Below are 19,961 nucleotides of genomic sequence, written 5' to 3'. Positions count from 1 at the left end.
GCTTTACTATTTTTATTTTTATAATAGTTCATATACCTCTTTTATAACCCGAAAAAAAAATCAATGTTTTTATTTTATTTTTCTCATTTTTTTTCATTTTTCCCCTAAAAGGAAAAAAATAATTGTTTTTGATGGAATGATATAAGTTCATTTTGGGAAAATATTATTGGTAGCTTGGTTGGGCCAATATGGACGGGCCCAATCCAAATACCTGAGCCCATGCGGCCCGTAGTCATTCCCAGGAAAGGAAAGAAAACGAAAAGCTATATAAAGTGGGCAGTTTTGTAATCCCTGCCTTCGACAAATCAGAAATATCTTCCCTTGCACAAATTCTCCCGCCAAGAAGAGAGGAATGAGAGCTCAAGGAGGTCACCGGAGCGAGGGAACTTCACGTCACACGAAGCTCGCCGGTCGCTGGTCGGGAGGTTTTCCGGCGAAGAAATCTCGGAAGGTAGCTTCATGTTCCCCTCCCTCTCTCGCTCTCTGTGCGAACTGCTTTCCGTGTACGATCGCGAATCCCTGCACGTGCTGCATCGTTTGTCTGTGTAAGCTCGTTGCCTCCACGCGTTACAGGTCCCGAGGAAGAGCTTGTCCTCTGAACTGAGCTCAACGGAGGACATTCCCAAGGAATTGTCCGATTTCACTGCACTTTGTGACGCTCTTGATGCTAATCCCGACGGCGAAATTACAGAGGTACGTTACACTTTCAGCCAGTGCTCTAGCATGATGCAGATTTTTGGATCTTGCACTTTGGTTTAGGTTTCTGCTGGACATTGTTCAGTAATTCTGCTGAACTTTGCTTGCTTACTTCCATTTGCTACTGCAATGGCAATTAAGTTGCGATAATTTTAGAGGAATCACTATGATCAGATTAACTTTGTAGATTTCAGTGAGATTCAGAGCAGTCAAGTGCTTCACTTTATTGTCATTTGTTGCTGTTAATGCTTCTCTCGATTCATTGCGTTGGATGATCATTTGTCGTACTTATTAGATATGCCAGCTTAGTTACTAGAATCTCGTCTCCTAGTTCAGGTTCATTGATTCAGTGTTTCCATCATGCACAAGATATGAGATGTCATTACCAGCCTCTTTCATCTCTATATTAACAAAGTTGTACTTCCGCTCCGAAAACTATACATATAGACTTTCATGCTTCCCATTATTAATTTCTAATTATGTTTATTGCGATTGTGAGATTTGAGGCTTCTGAAAATGATCATAACATGATCTTTTGGCAGCAATCATCCTGCCTTTACAGCGAATGCATTACTATTGTGCTCATATTTCGTGCTGTGTGATTTACCGTTGGAGAGCTAAAACTTTCCCTTTTCATTGCTATGATGCTTTGACTTCTTCTATCTTTTTAGCTGTCCAACAATCAGGGTAGGAGCAGGACAAATTATCCTAGGATGTCTGGACATTATTCTGACCCTTTTAATGCAGCGTTTCATGCGATCACTTTGTTATTTTATTCCTGTTCCATCATCTTGCCTCCTCTAACACAGCGTCTTTTGTTCGAAGATAACTGATGACAGTGCTGATAGATTGAGCAATTCAGCGATTGCTTCTTTGGGAGTAGATCAATTGGCGAATCTTCTTGTAACCGCTCAGAAACAGGTTCTGGAATCATTTGATGCGAATTGCCAATCCAAACAGCTCCTAGAAGCAGTGATCAAGGACAAAATGGATAAGCTTTGCACCGTATCTGAGCAGAGAGCTTACTCTGATGGCCTCACTTGCCTCAAAGTTTCTGTACCCTTCCTCTGTCTCGTGTTTGGGATCCTTTTAGTCATTGCCTTCAGCTCAGGACTGGAAAGATCACAAGGTGGCATTTTTCCGACCTAATCTCCCCCATCCAGGTAGCTTCCAGACCAACGATCCCAACTTTTAAGTTCTTCTGCAAGTAGTGAATCACTTCTTTTGCATGAGGAAATATGTTTGTCTATCATTCATCAAATAGTATTTGATCCAATTCGTACCATGGTAAGGAGGAAATATGTCTGGCCACAGTGGTCTATTATGTTGTCATTGACCCACCATCATTGGGGGTGTTCCTATTTCCTGGATCAATTCAATTCATTCATTAGTTGATCAACCTGTTACATGATATACATTTCCCTATAAATCAACAAAGAATTTCATTGGACCGGCTCAAATATATTCTCTCCGTACCAAGCTAAGCAAAGATCCTTTTTTTTTTTTTAATAACCACCTAGTAATTGATTACTTAGCCTGAAGCATGTTCATATGTTATTCTCCTCAGTGTATGTTATGTCCCCTTGATTTTGATTTTTTTTTTGTTACACTTGATTTTGAATTTTGTGAGCTCTGATGTCCTTCATTTTTTATTTCTCTTTGATCTCCTAATCTCAATCCGTTATGTCCATCCCATAAAGCATGCCTACGAAAAGTTTCGGAGTCTGTCTAATGATGATTAACTCTGCACATCATTCCATAAATGTCTAAGTGCAATCAATAGCATTTCCCTGTCTTAGCAGTTACATGCTAATGCAAACTTCCATGTTTGATTAGTTGTCTTTGATGTAGCTCCTAGAGAGAAATTTAATGGACAAGCATGGAATTTTTTTACCTGGAAGGAATGGCATAAACAAGGATAAATGTAGCTCCCGATCTGCCCAGTCTCTCTTTCTAGCACTGCTTAACTCGGAAACCTGTCATATGGCTAGAATTTCTGGGCTTCTCTTCTGTACATGGATTTTCTATCAGTAACTTAAGAATAAGCTGCTAGACTAGCTTCCCAAATAGCCACAAATATTTACGTACAGAGATATAAGCGCATTCTCATCCTTTTCCTTTTTCATTGTTCTCATCTTATCATAATGAATACCACGACTGTTATAACTACCAGGGCCAGATGACACACAAGAGCTACATTGTTTTATTCTTCCCTTAGTCATTAACCGGTGAAGGTTGTCAATGGGGGCACACAATTTTTTTATTTTCCAGGAACATCTTTGCTCCCATTTGTCAAAACAGCAGAAGAAAATTTGCTATTCTGAAGTCTAAAGTATTTGAAATAGAGTTCAGATGGTGACATAATATAATCGATTCAGCCCATAGATAATCATGATAGACCAACTATTCTGATCAGATTCTTCTATGATAAGTAAAACGGAATAAGCCAAATGTCCAATCCTTATGTGGAAGCATCTTCCTCTGATTGATGCAAAAGCTTATGTCTTCCTGCGATTAGATTGCTCAACCACCCTAACCCTTAATTAAAACGTGGAAACATCTCTGCTTTCCGATTATATTCCGCTCTCTTCGTCTATCATCACCTTCGCTGCTCCTATAACAGATTAGGATTCTTATTAGCTGGGAGAAAAAGCTGACTCTGCACACATCTAACAGTCACAGAAGTTAATTAAAAGTGCTAGAAGAGAGATGAGTCATTTGCCAAGAGTGAGTCAAAACATAAAAGCAATTGATGATATGGTCATGGTCATATGAACAGTCCATGACAGATCTTACATCACGGCATTAACAATAGATGTTCCAACATGGTGATTATAAATAGAAACAATTCCAGCTGTAAGATTTGGTTAGTTATTTTTATTTATTTACTTTTACATGGTGGTGTGATGGTCGACTTCCGTTATGGACCAATATGTTGCTGCCGCTTTAAGTCGAATGTCGGGGTTCTATAAATTAATACATTATTCTTGAATGACTTTACAGCAAGATGCCCAAATTCAATCATCTGATCAAGTTGATGAAAGCTAGAATTCCATATTAGGTTATTGTTAATTAAATATTAAGCAGCCAGCTGGAATTAGTCCGGCAAGATTCATATGGACTTTATGCTCCTAATCTGCTGCTCTTTTTCCCCTAGTGTTGCATTACCTATTATATTTTCACCGCCCCTCGTATAATGTTTAATAGAATTGATGGGTTAGTGAATTAAATGGAATCAGCATGTGAAACATGATTGGTATGCATAGCAAAGGAACTTGCTTCTGTTGTTATTATTCACCCATACTAAACATGTCCAGAGTAAGGCTGGGGCTTGGATGGTTCGGTGATATCTCCTACTCAAGCTTAAGCTCCTTAGCAGTACTTGTGACAGAGACTACCACTTGCCGGTCCTTGAGCAGGAGGCTGCATATGGAACGTAGAAGCGGTTCGTTTCATTTCAACTGGCTCGCACCTTCAGGTTATCCTAGGTCACCATATGGCTCGGCTCACCTAAGCAAGGTAACTTCGACATGCAACTCCAAGTTGCCTCATTTGTGTGCTTCAAGGTCTGAGGAATGAAGATGAGATCTGGTGGCAATATTTAAAGCTACGTAACAACGTACTCACTCAGTTTTTCATGCTTCCCGCAGTCAACCAAACTCATGTTTGAATTTTAGTTGGAGATATGTACTCTCAGACCGACTGGAACCAAATATGTTTATGAACAAGAAGACTGGTGCTCGATCCTCTCGGTAGATTCATCTGCGTATGTCGTGCATCGGGAGATGATTTAAAAGTACATGTGATCTGGTAAATCAGATTCATTGAATTGCAGAACAGAAAGATTCTGGCGAGCCTTTGGGCGGGAAAAGGGTGGGGGAATCGGCTACACATAAACAACAATTATCTGCGGCCTAATCAAAATTTTTTAAAATCCGAAGAGACCCAACAACGGATACAAAAGCCAAAGGCCAAACGAAGCACATGCCGTCCCCCACACCAATCATTGCAGGCATTACAATACAAAACAAACAAGAACAAGCTGGGGGGGACCCCGTGGCCGGTAGCTTATAGTGGAAGCCAACACCAATGCCGACTTGGCCAATGAAATCTCGCCACATCGGCAATCGCGACCTTCCCAGCACAGGGAATTTCTGTTTCTCTTTGGACCAGATATATATATATATATATATATATATGTATGTATGTATGTATGTATGCAAGAGGTGCGGGAGGTATCACTAAAACCAAATCCGATATATGTGCATTAATCTGCAATTGTCTATTGATAGTGAGGAGTTAGGTTTTAATTAGTCGGACCAGAGAGAACCTAATAATTGCTCAAAAGGAGATAGCGGTCATCAATATATGTATAACTAGCTTAGGTTTCGTTTGACTGGCACAATGATTTTGAAGGAAAAGCCGTCATCTTTGCGAATTTTTGAACTGTTAATGAGGAGTCGGCTGAAGGAAGCAATACACTGGCTTCCGCCTCTCATTTCGGTAGGATGGAATTCGGGACGATGAAGGACGCCACTAGAGTTGCCCCCGTATTAGCCTCTGGTTTTTGCTCTAATGAACTATGCTGGAAAGAAAGTATAGCGGATAGTCGTTTGCAGGCCAAGTGATGCTTATACATGGAGATAGATTACCTGATCATACACCTTTCGGTGAGCATTGGTGGATGAACATATACTCATTTGCATATATATATATATATATATATATATATTCTTTGGAGATAAGCTTATTCTAGATATGTGTCAGTGTGTATGTAGTTCGAAAAGAGAGAACCGCGCGCAGCCTTTAAAAGGATTACGTATTTGCCACTAACAATCATACGAAGGCATGGGATGGGCTTTCATATTACTACTGCCAGCAATGTCCCAACTGCCAGTGACAGCAACCCCCTCCCCCTCCCCCTATTAATTAATAATCTTATAAATTCATCCAATTTTTGTTCGTTTCATCCTTCCACTCTCGAGTAAATCCATATGTCGGGATCCGAGTTGAAGCAGTTCTGACCCGATCCTCGACAGAATAGTAGTTATTATCTCGCAGCAGTAGGTATAGAAAAATACCGTTTAAATCATTAATATATTACTGAAATAACAGGCATTCAAATCCTTTTAATTTTAACTTAATGCGGATTTTGAAATACGTTTCTTTTCAATGTGCATCATCTGGTATTTGGATACTCAATATGTCTCGATTAATTTATGATCGGATCATATTGGATCGGCCCATTAACTTTGCTAATCATAGAATTTCTCCATTCATAAGACGTATATTCGAGACATTATTTAAGAGAAAGATGTGACAAATCACCTGTATTAGCCCGCATTGGTCAGAATATGTTTTCTATGCTAAAGCATATATGCCCATAACTTGAAAAGTTGTGGGCGCTCTTCTAAACTTCACGTCCAAGTTAAAAAGATGGAGAGATGGGGAGCATTTTAAAAGACTTACAATTACCGAAAGGCAACAACAACATTGCCGTGGAATGGGCTAAGCCATAAAAAGTGACACTGACCTTTTCTAATAATTATTATAACATATATAAATTCAATAATAGTAATAATAAATATTAAACGACCAAATAAATGGCACTATATTAATATAAAATAGCTTTGCCCTCCCTTTATAATCCTCTTCCCCCACCTCTCTTCTCTTTCAGCTCCTCCTCTCTTCTTCCATCCCCATCTCTCTGTCTCTCGAACAACTTTCTTCGGTCTTCATTCTCATGAATCTATCAATCTCTTGTTAGTTAATAATACATGTAAATCTCCTTCTTTTATTGCTCTTGATGCCTAACCCACCTTGATTATCCCCTCATTACCCATTTAATCCAATTATCCTATTCCGGCCGCCGCGAATCGGAGAGCCACCGGTGAAGGGGGCTATGATGACGTCATCTCTGGTCTCGGGTCCAGTAGTGATAGGCAACAACGGTAGGCCAGACCGGTTGTCGTCGCGCGAGTCCAAGAGGAGGAAGAAGCGGAAATCCCGGGCCCACTCCCAGGCCCAGTCCCGGGCCCACCCCCAGGCCCAGTGGAAGTCGGAGGCCCAGCAACGCTCCTACTCCGACAAGCTCCTCCATGCCCTCGCCCGAGCCCGGCTTCGCGGCAACGCAGCCGTGAGGGAGGCCGCGGACAGAGCCCTCGCGGCCGCGGCCAAGGGGAAGACCCGGTGGAGCCGGGCCATCCTGATGAGTCGCCGGCTCAGGGTGAAGTTCCGGAAGAAGCAGAATAAGAGGAGGCAGGGGGTAGCCATAGCCGGGAGCGGCCGGTGGCCGAAGAAGTCGAGAGTGAGCGTCATGGGACTGAAGCGACGGACCTCGTCGGCAGTACAACGCAAGGTGAAGTTCCTCGGCCAGTTAGTCCCCGGTTGCCGGAAAGAGCCATTGCCCGTGATCCTCGAGGAGGCGTCCGACTATATAGCGGCCCTCGAGATGCAGGTCAGGGCCATGACCACCCTCGCTCAGCTCCTCTCCGGCCCCGGCTCCTCCTCCGGCTCGCTGCAGCCGCCTCGGCAATGACTGCCTCCTCTCCGGTCTATCCCATCCCACGTGTCACCCTCTCTCTCTCCCTCTCCCCATCCCCTTCCATTTTTGTTTATCCGGTCCTTTATTTCCTTGTAAAATATCCATGGCCAGATTAATTTCTGTCTCTCAACATTTTTCATATTTCTTTTCATTTTTTTCCAATTACTTTTAGAGGAATAAGTTGATGAAATTATCAGTGATCAATGGGCCTATCGTTGCAAATTGTAGTTAGTGGGGATTATCATTGTCACATGTGTTAATTAATCGGTGGTCCATGGTCTCCATTGTCCCAGTAACTTCTTAAACAGGTATATTATTGTCCTCTATGTTCTCGATAAAATGTTCGAAAATGATAGTACAAAAACGACCTCTCTAGAAAAGAAAATTTTCGATTACGGTTTGAATGATCTGCACTACAATGAACTTCTATCCAATCAATCTTTATTATTCATATGAGAAAATGCTGACTCGGTCCGAGAAAAGTATGTTGATAGTGGAGTGGGTGCCATGTGATCCTTCTTTTTCTCCAATGTATTGTGTAGCTTTTAGCTAAGGCCTTCCTTCCCCCTATATATCTCCCGATAAAGCTAGCGAGTGCACTACACTAACTATTGTGCTCGCACTGGTCTTTTTGCCACCTTTTTTTTTCTTTTAATATTATTTATTGGTTTTTCTTTTTCTCGTTATCCGTGGGTTTGATTAAATACGAAGAAACCAGCCAATAATTATTAGGCTCCTGGAAATTAACAGCCCTGAAAGTTGCTGTGCAATCAATGTAAGACAGATGGTGGGTGGGATATTATAATGACTAGTTAATGGGATATTGGTTATCATGTGTTTTTCTTTTGGATAATATTATATAGGAAATGCAATTCATCGAAGACAATGAAAATGTTCTTTATTAGTGCATGTCTCGTATTTGTATAAGATTGCATAGCCATGCCAAAGGACACGATCAAATGGATCGTTAGGTATCGGCTATTCAATGTATAACTAACCATTGAGAACTGCTATTTCCTCCGAATGCGTTCGGGTCGAGCCTCTATAAAATGGCATGCCTTTTGTTATTTGTATTGAAATCAAAGGTCGTTTATGCCAATCGATCCCATGAAAAAAAAATGCCAATAATTATCTATCGCATTGATCAAAAATCTTCTTCCTCCCCAGTACACCTTAGAAATAGTATATATCGCAATTTTTATCAATTCTGTAATAGTATTTTCTCTCTCTCTCTAACTCTCAAATCAATCATCAGTCTTGGATTTGGTAGACACTAAGGAACCAAATGGCCAGAGGCACACACACGGGTGGCGTTGGATGATTGTTCACTATCATCAGTAAGGTTTGGACCGACGTTGAGGACCACGACAACCCTACACACTATTATTGAACACCCACAACAAGATTATCAGGGACCACCACTCCCCCACCAATTTCCTCTCCCCACACATCCATCCTTTAAGTTACGCTCGCGGCCTCAATGATATTTGAAAAACATATTATTATATGGTCTCAGTCTCACTTATTAAAAACTGATGAACTAATCAGATTGTGGGTATAGAATACGCAAACATATTACGTGCGTGTGTATATATATCGATGAAGCTGTATTATTCATTACGACTGTTTTGTTATCGATGATCTGAAATCACTTAATAATTTTGTCGAATTGAGCGGGAACATCGGAGGGAGGAAAGCACATGGTGTGAATCAGTGTTTGTTCCTTCGCATACAACAAGATACCAGATCACAGAGGAGCCCCATGTGGCCCCCTATTTATGCTTATTGCCATTTCAATTTTATGTCCTCTTCGAGGATATTGGATAGACCTTGTACTCTCTCTCTCGGGTCAGAGACACTGATTAAAAAAAAGAAAAAAGAAAAAAGAAAAAAGAACAGAGAGAAAGAGAGAGGTAGATGAGCTTACTCTCTCATTAGTCACATCTCTGGGACTGAATCAGATCACACCCTCCATGTAAGAAGAGAGGTTAGTTTCATTATCTTTCGATAAATAACAGAGTTTAAGAAGGTTGAAATTGTGTCCTTGTACGTACAACAACTTGCGAAAGTATCTTTTTTTTATCCATGGTAGAAGGTTTCCCAAATGGACCTTTTTCCAGTTGCATTACCATATTCAATACTCCGATGCATGGATTACCTTACTTAAGTATATGACATAATTGAATATGCCCGATCCGTAGCCTTCTCGCAATGTGGCCCAGTCGTTTTGATACCAATCGTATTGATCTAGTTCGTCCTTTATGATTTCCCAATCTGTGGTCCTCTCAACCATTGAATTATTTATTCTTGGATTTGTTCATCTTTAATTAAACAATTATAAAATTATAACCTGCCCTAAAATATATAATAAGAAGGCAATGAAATCCAATTGATGGTTCTAAATCATCTAAATGGAGTGATTTGGGAGCTAAGGAAAGCAGCTACTTTCAGTCAAGGAATTACAAGCTCCCGACAAAGATAGAAAGTGCTCATTAGACCATGTCCAGTGGCAAAAAAAAAAAAAAAAAGGGTGCCGGTCGCACTACCGCTGGGTGATACATGGCGGCTCCAGCACCCACACTGCCGCTAGGCGTGCTCCAGGTGACAGCACTGCCAAAGGAGTGTCGGGCCAATTGCGGCAAGCCATGCGACCTATTGCGCCCACACGGCCTGCCCTTTTTTTTTAAAATTAAAAAAAAAAACTGGTCAAGGAGCCGTTAGTTTTAAATCTTTTTAAAAAAATTAAAAAAGAAAAATAGATAATTATGTAAAAATATAATAATAATGTAATAATAAATAATTTAATTTGTTAAGTTTTATACGTAGTGAAAATGATAATTGGTTTTATAAATTTAATTTTCCGGTTTTTATAATTATAATTAGTTTCATAAAATTAATATAATGAAAATGATATTTTTTTATAAAATTTTTATAATTAATGAAATTATTTTAATTAATTTAATTATTGTAATTAATTAATATAATTAGTTTGTAAAGTTTAATTAACTACTTAATTTAACTAATTAACCATTATATTATACAAATACTTAATTATTTATACATATATATGTGTATAATTTAAATAGTATGCGATTGGCACCCAAATGGAGTGCCATGCTTTTTAATGTGGCAAGTAATACGCTCACATTAGCACCCATTTGAGTGCCAAGCATTGGACATGCTCTTATATATATCCTATATCCTCTATATTTTGGCTAATTAATTGTTCACTTTTCTTAATTTTTTTTTTGTTTTCGAGTAAGTGGTATTTTATTGACAAACCAAAAAAAAAAACAAAGGACCATCAATCCAAAGTTCACAGTTTAAAATACAAACCAAGACAAACCATAGTCCTAAAGATCTGGCAGCAGCTGAGTCCTTGAGCCTGTTGGAGATCCGAGGAAAGGGAAGCAATCTTCAGCTTTGCCAGACCTACTATTTTCCTTATAATTTTATAACGATATCCTATTTGTTGCATAAGTTTAACTCAATCTTAATTAGACTCACGTTATTGAGGTGCAATAATGCATTTAAACATGAGCATGACGTGTCGAGACATTATCATTACAAAATGCCAACGTTTTACTCCATTAACATTAAAGCAAAATGATTATAAAGCTTGTAACCGAAAAAAAAATGATTATAGAGCTCATCAAAACGTTGAATTTATATATGCCGGTGCCATGCAAACGATAGCATGCATGGGTCGCAAATGCAAGAGATTAGTTTTTTTTATAAGGGAGGCTACGTGAACGTAGTATAATAAAATAAAAATTTTAATAATTAATAAAGTGATACGGATAATCTCACCACGAGTATCACTTGCGCTATACCCTCTTTAATAGAGATTGGTACAGTCAATTTGCGGAGGCTGGCCAATTAGCTAATTTACGAATCATTAACATATAAACATTTCAATACATTTATATGAGTAATGCTTCTCTGACAACTCTGTGTGTGTATATATATATATATATATATATATCAACTAAATTAAATCTCACGAGTTCGAGTTCCGATACTATTTGTATGTGTGTGTAAGCTTGTGCGTGTATTTTTTATGTGAATGATCGGCTGCCAAAGGACCACGTATCAGAAGAGGAGACACTAGACAAACACATATGTATAATACATAAGGCATTCGCACGTGCTACATGTTAATGTATTTTGTGGTGACGAGGGGTAGATTTGTGGCCGTATATACATATCGAGGATAATAAACTTTTTCTATATATATATATATATTCACAATCTTAATGAAGGAATAAGAACAATTTGATTGCATCAAAAGCAAAATGCAAAGAAATCATTAGTCACATGTGACATGTCATGACAATCTCCAACACAAAATCGTGGCTGCTTCACTTTTTTAGCCATGCAAGCAACTTCGAAGCTGCCTCTCTTCACCCCTTATCTCCACCCCCTTTAATTTTTGTCCCTCTTTCTCATCCTTTTTAAAATGGTGCATGTGATCATACAAACAAAAACCCTAGCCCTAGTAAAGGACACGACGCATTTAAATAGCTTCTCACACATTGCTTAGATCCATCTCATGTTAAAGGGATCGCTCATCACTCGCACCCACATGGAGTGGTCGAGGTATTTTACTCCATTAAACGAAAGAGAAAAAATAGTATACGGAAAAGATTGATATATAGACATAAAGAAGGGACTTTATAAATTTAAAGTGCGGCATCCAATGATACTGAGGAAGGTCCAATACCAACTTGATACCGTCCCGGTGTCGTCCAAATTAAAGATTAATTATATACGTGTATATATTATACTGTATGTGGTGATAGACAAGCTAGGCTTGTATATGGACAAAGAGAGTTCATGATAACGCCTTATATTTTATACCGCATATGTGATTAGGTTATTCAGCTTCATTATACATACAATATTGAGTCAAATTTGGAAAGCTTGAGAGGTACTTAATAGGTTTGGAAGGTTAAAAATGTCTATACATTTGCTTAAAATGTAATATTCAATGTACGTCTGGAAAACTTGGGATGGAAAGATAAAGTTTATTTTTAATACTTATTGGTTATCTATAACTTAATGGAAAATAATTAGTTATGACCCAAAAAGAAAAAAAAAGAGGAAAATAATCAGTAGTATGGTGATTATCTATAAAAATAAAATTTAAATTCCCTCATTTTCAGAATGACATTGCCTGTGAGTAGAGTGACCCTTCTTTCTCATCACGTTTACGGTCTGTTTAGGCCATCGTTTTACTAATCTAAACAACTGGTGCCCATTCAATGAAGGTGGACCATTTTACTTTTTCGATTGAAAAACCAAGAAAAATGCCATTTTCATTGAAAGAATATTAATTTCTTTGGGTTTAGACCAGAATTGAGTGATATATTTGGAGGACATAATTAGTAGTGCATGAAGTTATGAAGTATGGGAATTTTGCTAATTATGGGTGGTAACAATATCTTTCCTTCTTTTTTTTTTTTTTTTGCATCCAAGGTACCCAAATATTTAATTGGTTATAATTAATTAAGATTCGTGCCCAATCGATCCACTAGGAAATAAAGCTCTCCCAATTAATACCCATGTTTCCACATGAAAAACATAAAATGATTCTAAAGTTCAAAATCAAATGCTGATGTTGTAGAAGAGACCTTAACTTCACCACCTTTTTTACAAGTAGCTATCAATGATGCTTGTGTAGGAGCAAGGAAGGTTAGTGAAGTTATTTAACTGCCCCTGAGCTTAAAGAGTAGCTTAAGAGAAGTATAAGTGTTTTTTTTTTCTCAATAAATATACGTGTTATATTTTCATATATATGTATATATAACACACATATCTTACACTGGTTGAATCTCCTCCCGGAATCAATTAGGAAGCATGATGTGCATTCATTGTACATACATGCTCGCAATTTGAAGTATACATAAGTGTACGTTCTTGACAGAATCATCAAGACACGCAAGCTATCATCCAAGATCGATCTGTCGTCTCTGTTATCTGAAGATCAATGCATCCAAGAAACAAGCAACAACGAGTCCGATTTGCATAGAAACGAGCAAAAAAGGACGAGTCCAACATATAGTTACATTTTAACTATATGTCGTATATGTTATCCGAAGATCGATGCACCCAAGAAACAAGCAACAACGAGTCCGACATGGATAGAAAGATAAAGTCTAAAATGTAAATTTAGGCTCATGATTTATTTCAATTGTACATTGAGATGTTCCAGTAACTACTCTGTAGTGGCTATCTTAATTTCCGTTTCTCCAAGTTCCAACCTCTCGTTGGAGTAGAGACATAGGGTGGGGCTTTATAAGTGTAGGCCATCAGTGCACTAATTGGCATCGATTAGACTCATAATAATAAAGCAAATCAATCCCGAGTAAAGTGTTAATATTGGGCAGCATCTTACCTACTCTTTTGGGGTTTTAATTCTAAGTAGATGTGATTAGGCTTGTCAAATCTTGTTTAACGTTAATCCACCAACTCCTCCATTATTGTGCACTCTTCTTGGTATTTGGGATTGCGGCTCCCTATCTTCTCCCGGTGTTTAAGCATCAAAAGCATAGTCCAGATTTGAGAAAAGAGTATAATGCAGTGGTACATATTCTCTCCTGCTAATCTAAAGGTGTTATATTTGATTTTTTATATGATTATATGTGTCCATTTATCAATTAAAATTTTATTTTCATTGTACTAGATATAGAAGTCTCTCTTATAATCGAAAAAAGTATATTAAAGACTTATTCGGAGTGAAAAGATTTAAAGATGAGGGAACCAACATGAATTGATTCAAGCTGTTCGATACTTATTATCCTAAAATAATATCTCATATTCAAATCTTATGAATGAATAAAATCCATGCTATGAGAGTTTTACCTCTTAGTGGATCGACCCGGTTTGAACTGAATTAGTTGGGGTTCTTTTGACTTTCATATATCAAAAATTACACAAAAAAAAATGATGTGGATGGGAGCTCAGTATCATGAAGTTATCTGCATTAATATTTTGATATCACGGGGTTCCTATTATCTTTGTGCCATATTTTAACCTATCTATAAACATCAGTTACTAGATCAGCTGGACCCTGTGCAAACAAAAACAAATAATTTAAGCAAATGGTTTGTTTTTGGTATTGTCTATCCGTCGTATTGTATTGATCACGGGGAGGGCCGCCTAAGATGCACTAACGCGAACCATAATTCACATCATGGAAGTTGGCATCGTACTAAGATGTCGCCCTGCACTCAAAGAGAGTATAGCGCAGTAACGTATGCCCTGACTTGATAATTTTGATATTTCAGATTCGATACTTAGTGACACTACCAGTATTCCTTTTATTAATTATTAAACTTTCTATTTCATTGTATAGGTCCATATAAAAAAAAAATGTGGCGCTGCACCGTCTCGTCCAATCAGTTAAATGGCCACAGGGACTCACACTATTTCCTCAATATTTTTGTTGCAAGTTGTTATGTCCTAGATCCAAGGTAACTCTAATTTCTTATCAATCAGCCCCGTGCATCAATTGATCCTTCGAGCTAGAATGAATATATCCAGCATTATTATTATTATTTTTTTGGGGGGAACAATATATCAAGATTTCGAATGTGGAGCAAGCTTAACATCGGTGGATGAACGAGGTCAAAAGGGCCCAAGGTGGGCCTAATTTCAGGGTGAGGCCCATGGGAACAGAATGGGCCATAGGAATGGCCACTTCGAGGCCCAACAACTCTACCAAAGCCCAATTATGAGCCCATTGACCTGGGACCGGGAAGGGTATACCTTACGGCGTCGTCTCGAAGTAGTCCGGACGCCATCGCTGGAACTGAGGAGACGGTCGCCATAGCCGTCGCAGAGGAAGCAGCAGCAGCAGAGAGAGACCTCTGGGCTCGCCATACTACTGAAAGGAGGAGACTTCACTTCACCAGTCACTCTCTCTCTCTCTCTCTCTCTTCCTATCAATCGATCGGCGAATCAGTTGTTCATCCGGAGCGACAAAATGGCGGCAGCTTCATCTTCATCATCGCCGTCGTCGGCTACGGAGAGGAGGGGTATACCGGGGGCTCAGTTCGTGGAGGATGTCCAAACATATCTCACCCAATCCGGCCTCGACGTCAACTCCGCCCTCGCCTTCCTCCAAGAACGGTCTCGTCCCTCTTCCTAGCTCCTGATTGCTCACCTCTTTGATCTCCCGACTCTTTGCCGAAAGCTCCGTGCATCTGTGCATTCCGTATTCATTTTGGAAGTAAAATTGGAACAGATGTAGTTTGGATGATGCTCTATGGATTAGTGGTTGATTCAGTATCTGTACCAATGGCCATCTGATTAGTTCATCCGCGCTGAGTAAAGCAGTGCCTTTTTTCCTCCCTACAGTTGGTATCTGTAGGATCGAGTAAAGCTGTGCTTTTGTGCTCTTTTAAGCTCTAGATGGAATAAGGAAAGCATAATTCGGACAGTCATTAGTTGACACCAAATGAGGATTTTTTTTCCCTTACTGTGATTTTGCAACTTTTTGAAGTATGAATGATTGTTATGATTGCTGGATAATTGAATTCCGGATTGAGTTTTCTGGTGATTTTCTGCAGCTTCACATTGATGGGTCTTTATTTCCTGCAAGCATTTCCTAGTATTTATTCGCTTAAACTATTAGGACTGTAATGTGGAGTTGTGGCCATCTCTTATTGAACACTTGTAAAATTTGGTTCTGACTATATCTGCGTTGCTTGATTTGTCGGCTTTAATCCTCCTAGTGTGATTGTTTCTACGTGTGCTATCCGGAGTCAATAGTAAAGAGTACAAACACGCAGCAGGAGTGTTGTGTGTGCTTGGTATATGACAAAGTTGAGCCGTTGCTTTCAGTCTTCTAAGCGTTATAAATATTTCTGTTTGCAGACTGCAACAATACAAGTTCGCTGAGATGAAACTTCTAGCTCAGCAAAGGGACCTTCAGGTCAGCCTTCCTGTTCAGTTTCCCTCCTGTATCATCACTGACTGGTGGAGGATATGAGTTCGTCATTTTTCTCTTCTGTATCACCTTTCTTGGAACTCATACTATGATGTGGTATGAATTCAACAAATAAGGGTGCTTGCTCTGTTGGTGTTGTTTTAAATATTATAAGTATGCGATCAAGCCATTTATTCTTACTTTAAGAGAATCAAACCCCTCTGCAAAATGAGAAAAAAGGGACATCTATTAGATTGAGGAGAAGAAACGAGTTAATCAACTATAAAGCGTGGAGATAAATGGCTTAGAAGAGCTGACTCCGCTGACCGTGGTTCTTGCTACCCATATGACAACGAACAAAGTAGCTCTGTTGAACTAGTTAAGCGTGAATTGGGCCATTGTTTTTATTGTACTTGTTTTACTCAAAAGTACTTGATTGCTGTATTGACATAACTGAACTTTTTATATATTCGGCTTCTCTCTCAGGCAAAAATTCCTGATATAGAGAAGTGCCTAGATATAGTAGCCACGTTGCAATCAAAGAAGGGCACTGGTGAGGTTCGTTTTCTATGCACTCCTCATTCTATTGTGTACTCTGTGCAGTCTGTGGTTGAATGCTATTGGGTCTGGTTGAGTTAGTATAAGATGTCAAATGGTACGGATAAGTTATAAATTGCAGTTCTAATGCTATGAATTGATTCCTCTTTTGGCCTGTCACGCTAATGCATAGTTTCACTTTGCATCCTAATTCAACCGTTCTTTCTCTAACATCAATGTCGGGCATCTGATGCTTGAATAAAGTCATGCTGATGCACTTATGAGACCTCATAACAGATGACTAAGTCATCATATATTTCACCTCATTGATTAAAGTAAACTCCAAATATGTTGTGCACATTTCACTTTGATTTCCCTGCATCATATCCATTGCTGATCTACCTTTAATGCAACTCGTAGCATCCATATCACGATTCATGTTTAAAATGGGTAATATTGACTATCCAAAGGTGCTAATGCACTGGCCTTTGCTTCCATTTTTCTGATGGTAGATATTTCATATATTGAAGGAATCTGTCTCAGTTGGTGTCTTGATTATAATTAATACTGGCCTTCCTTTTCACTTTTTTATTTTATTTTTTTATAATGAATGTGAATAAAAAAGGGGAAGGAACAACAGCATAGTAACCTCATTTGGGCAGGAGTATCGGGGCCTCCCTTTCTATATATAGATGTTTGGTTTGAGTAAAGCTACTCAACCCAAAGGGAGCGCTAGAGTTCCTTGAATCCTAAAATGCACTTTCCCAAAGGGCCAGCCTGGCGGCTGCTTCCCCACTAAATCGCTAGAGCTCCTTGAATCCTAAAAAATGCACTTTCCTAAAGGTCCAGCGGCGTGACTGCTTACCATCGAAGCGCTAGAGCTCCTTGCCTAAAACATGCACTTTCTCTTAATATGAAGAATTTTGCTTTTTTACACTTTGAATTTGTTGCTTTTTCGATCCTTTATGCTGCTTTCTATTACTTTACCTGTCAGGATAATCATCCTTAAGTAATTGATTTCAGCGGCATCTATGTATTCCAAGTATCAGTTGGATATAACTTTCATTCTTAAGCCTCACAATTGCCTTTGCTAGACATGATTTGGTCATGTGATGAGACCCACTTGTTTTGTTCCCAATTTTACCCTTTTATTGGGGAGAAGTGAGTTTTATAGCTTGAATTCTCCACATCCTGTTAGGATAGTTGACTGTCAACTAACATCCTTTGCACTCACATTTTCATCCCAGGCTCTGATTGCTGATTTTGAAGTATCAGAAAGCATATATTCCCGTGCTTGCATCGAGGATAGTGACTCCGTATGCCTGTGGCTGGGAGCAAATGTAATGTTGGAGTACTCAGGTGAAGAGGTATAACTCAATGTTTGTTTATGCAAGGATTCTTTCTGAGGAAGGAGCTGTAGCATAATCATATGTTAAAAACCATTTGTATAGGCGACGGTCCTTCTACAAAAGAATCTACAGAATGCTAAAGCGAGCTTGGAAGTCCTTCTCGCTGATCTACAGTTTCTGCGAGATCAGGTCACCATAACTCAGGTATGCAGTGATCGCTGGAATCTGAAGGCAGTCTTAATTTCTGCAGTACTATTTACTTGAAATATTTAATGGCCATCTTACCTGAATATGCTTTATCAAAAAGTTTTTGTTTTGCTTCATGAGGCCAGATTAAACATACGTTTGCGTGCATGCTTGAGCTCACCTCTTCTGCAGAGTCGACAAGTAGTATATTTCCATGACTTTTTTGTACTAACGTGGACAGGTGACAATAGCTCGCGTGTATAATTGGGACGTTCATCAGCGAAGAATTCGTCAAGCAGCTTCTACTTCCAGTGACTCGTGAGGAACATCTTTTTTGAACCATTGCCAGTCTGTAATCCAAGTTGACAGTGTGTCTCTGTTCTCTCTGTTTTCTCAATTTTTTAGTTAAGAGAGATGGCTTTCTCATCTAACTTATAATATTTGTTTCCATGGTACGATAGTCCTAGAAATTGTATTTCAGATGTTGATTGAATCTTCTGTTACTGTGATAGGTTGTTTGATAGACAATATTATCGGCTTGAGCTTTGTTCAATCTTCTTGATTGGTAAAACTTGGGTATTTGCAATTTGAGAGCATTTGGCGGATTTTAAATTTGAATTGTGAGCCAGTGGAGGAAATTATGTGGCCCCAAAAAAAGCTCTAAATCCAAAAGAAATTCGACTCTAATGAACCGCCAAATAACGTGTCAAGTTGGTGGTGATGGTGGGTCGATAATTATTGATAAGCCCCATCTTATCTTTTGGCCTCAAAAGGGTCATTACTCTTGGATGCTTTCCGTTACACCATCTGATTGTGATTATAATTGTTATTATCATTGAGAGAGACATTGGCTTATCTATGTGATCAAGTGATCTGGCGAGATGCCACTGCTCATGAAGAAGACACTCACTCACTCACTGGTTGTATTACCTTTCACTTTTCCATCTCTAATAACAGCCTTTTCTTTTTAATTAATAATTGAATTATATATTCTGCTGTTATATATAATATAATTATATATCTGTTTTGACGACCCTGTAGGGGGCTGGCTGGGCTTGTGTTTTGTGTCAAGAAAACAAGAGTATCTTTCTATATTCTGCTATGTCAGGAGGTTTCTAGGTTTTGTCAAAAGCCTTGACGAGGGGCATGTCTGTGTTTGGGCATCAAAAGTCAAACATTTTTACGGTTCGAACTGATCTCCATGGATGTCTGTTAGGGTGAAGATGGATCCTCTCTCTCTGTTTTTTTTTTTTTTTTTTGTCCTCCCCCCTCTGTGTGTGCTTTCAGGCACTTCAATGTTGGGTTGTCTTAAGATTCTCTCATGTTCCAAGAAGCAATCTTTAATTCATTCCCAGCTGTTCTTTCTCCTCTCGTTTCAAATTGCCTTGAGGTCTTCTCCACTCATAGAAAGCCGAAAATTTCGAAGTCTCGTGCTATTTGAGATGGTCGGGTCAATGTTGCGGTGCGAGGTAACGGTACATTCGTAGAGTTTTAAGATGGCATTCTTCTACTTTCTAAAGGATTCGTTAACTTTGTTAGAACTGAGTTTTTTGTAAAGTTATCGCCGATATTTGGTGTTTCAGAGATGATGTCGTTAGGTTACTCATACAATCAGGTGACATGACTTCATGGCCTCACAAGATTCTGACATGAATGCGACTGTCAATATGGGTAATTGCTCTGATTATACATATCGTTGCGTGTGGGATTTAATAAG

At 38.9% G+C, this 19,961-nt stretch overlaps 3 protein-coding genes across 5 annotated transcripts; all 3 read left to right on the top strand.

Moving 5' to 3' along the window:
* Nucleotides 1-314: 314 nt before the first annotated feature.
* Nucleotides 315-5,410, top strand: LOC116207330. 3 transcript variants are annotated; one of them, XM_031540236.1, is made up of 4 exons: nucleotides 315-451; nucleotides 574-693; nucleotides 1,522-1,859; nucleotides 4,014-5,410. In XM_031540236.1, exons 1-3 carry the CDS (start codon nucleotides 353-355, stop codon nucleotides 1,843-1,845), a joined length of 543 nt encoding a protein of 180 aa, XP_031396096.1. In that variant the 5' UTR covers nucleotides 315-352; the 3' UTR covers nucleotides 1,846-1,859; nucleotides 4,014-5,410. The 3 variants fall into 3 exon arrangements, with proteins under 3 accessions (XP_031396096.1, XP_031396097.1, XP_031396095.1); XM_031540237.1 differs by lacking the exon at nucleotides 4,014-5,410 and adding an exon at nucleotides 2,548-4,004; XM_031540235.1 differs by lacking the exon at nucleotides 4,014-5,410 and having other exon boundaries at nucleotides 1,522-2,240.
* Nucleotides 5,411-6,334: 924 nt separating this feature from the next.
* Nucleotides 6,335-7,561, top strand: LOC116209666 (transcription factor bHLH148-like). The gene has a single exon (XM_031543383.1). It carries the CDS (start codon nucleotides 6,599-6,601, stop codon nucleotides 7,232-7,234), a length of 636 nt encoding a protein of 211 aa, XP_031399243.1. The 5' UTR covers nucleotides 6,335-6,598; the 3' UTR covers nucleotides 7,235-7,561.
* Nucleotides 7,562-15,034: 7,473 nt separating this feature from the next.
* On the top strand, nucleotides 15,035-18,830 carry LOC116209242 (probable prefoldin subunit 3). Its single transcript, XM_031542831.1, has 6 exons — nucleotides 15,035-15,373; nucleotides 16,121-16,178; nucleotides 16,659-16,730; nucleotides 17,957-18,076; nucleotides 18,161-18,262; nucleotides 18,486-18,830. Exons 1-6 carry the CDS (start codon nucleotides 15,228-15,230, stop codon nucleotides 18,564-18,566), a joined length of 579 nt encoding a protein of 192 aa, XP_031398691.1. The 5' UTR covers nucleotides 15,035-15,227; the 3' UTR covers nucleotides 18,567-18,830.
* Nucleotides 18,831-19,961: the final 1,131 nt, after the last annotated feature.

This window comes from Punica granatum, chromosome 5 (genome assembly GCF_007655135.1).
Source record: "Punica granatum isolate Tunisia-2019 chromosome 5, ASM765513v2, whole genome shotgun sequence".
Lineage (NCBI taxonomy): Eukaryota > Viridiplantae > Streptophyta > Magnoliopsida > Myrtales > Lythraceae > Punica > Punica granatum.
The sequence above is the reverse complement of the archived record's forward strand: the minus strand, read 5'-3'. Positions and strand labels throughout refer to the sequence as shown.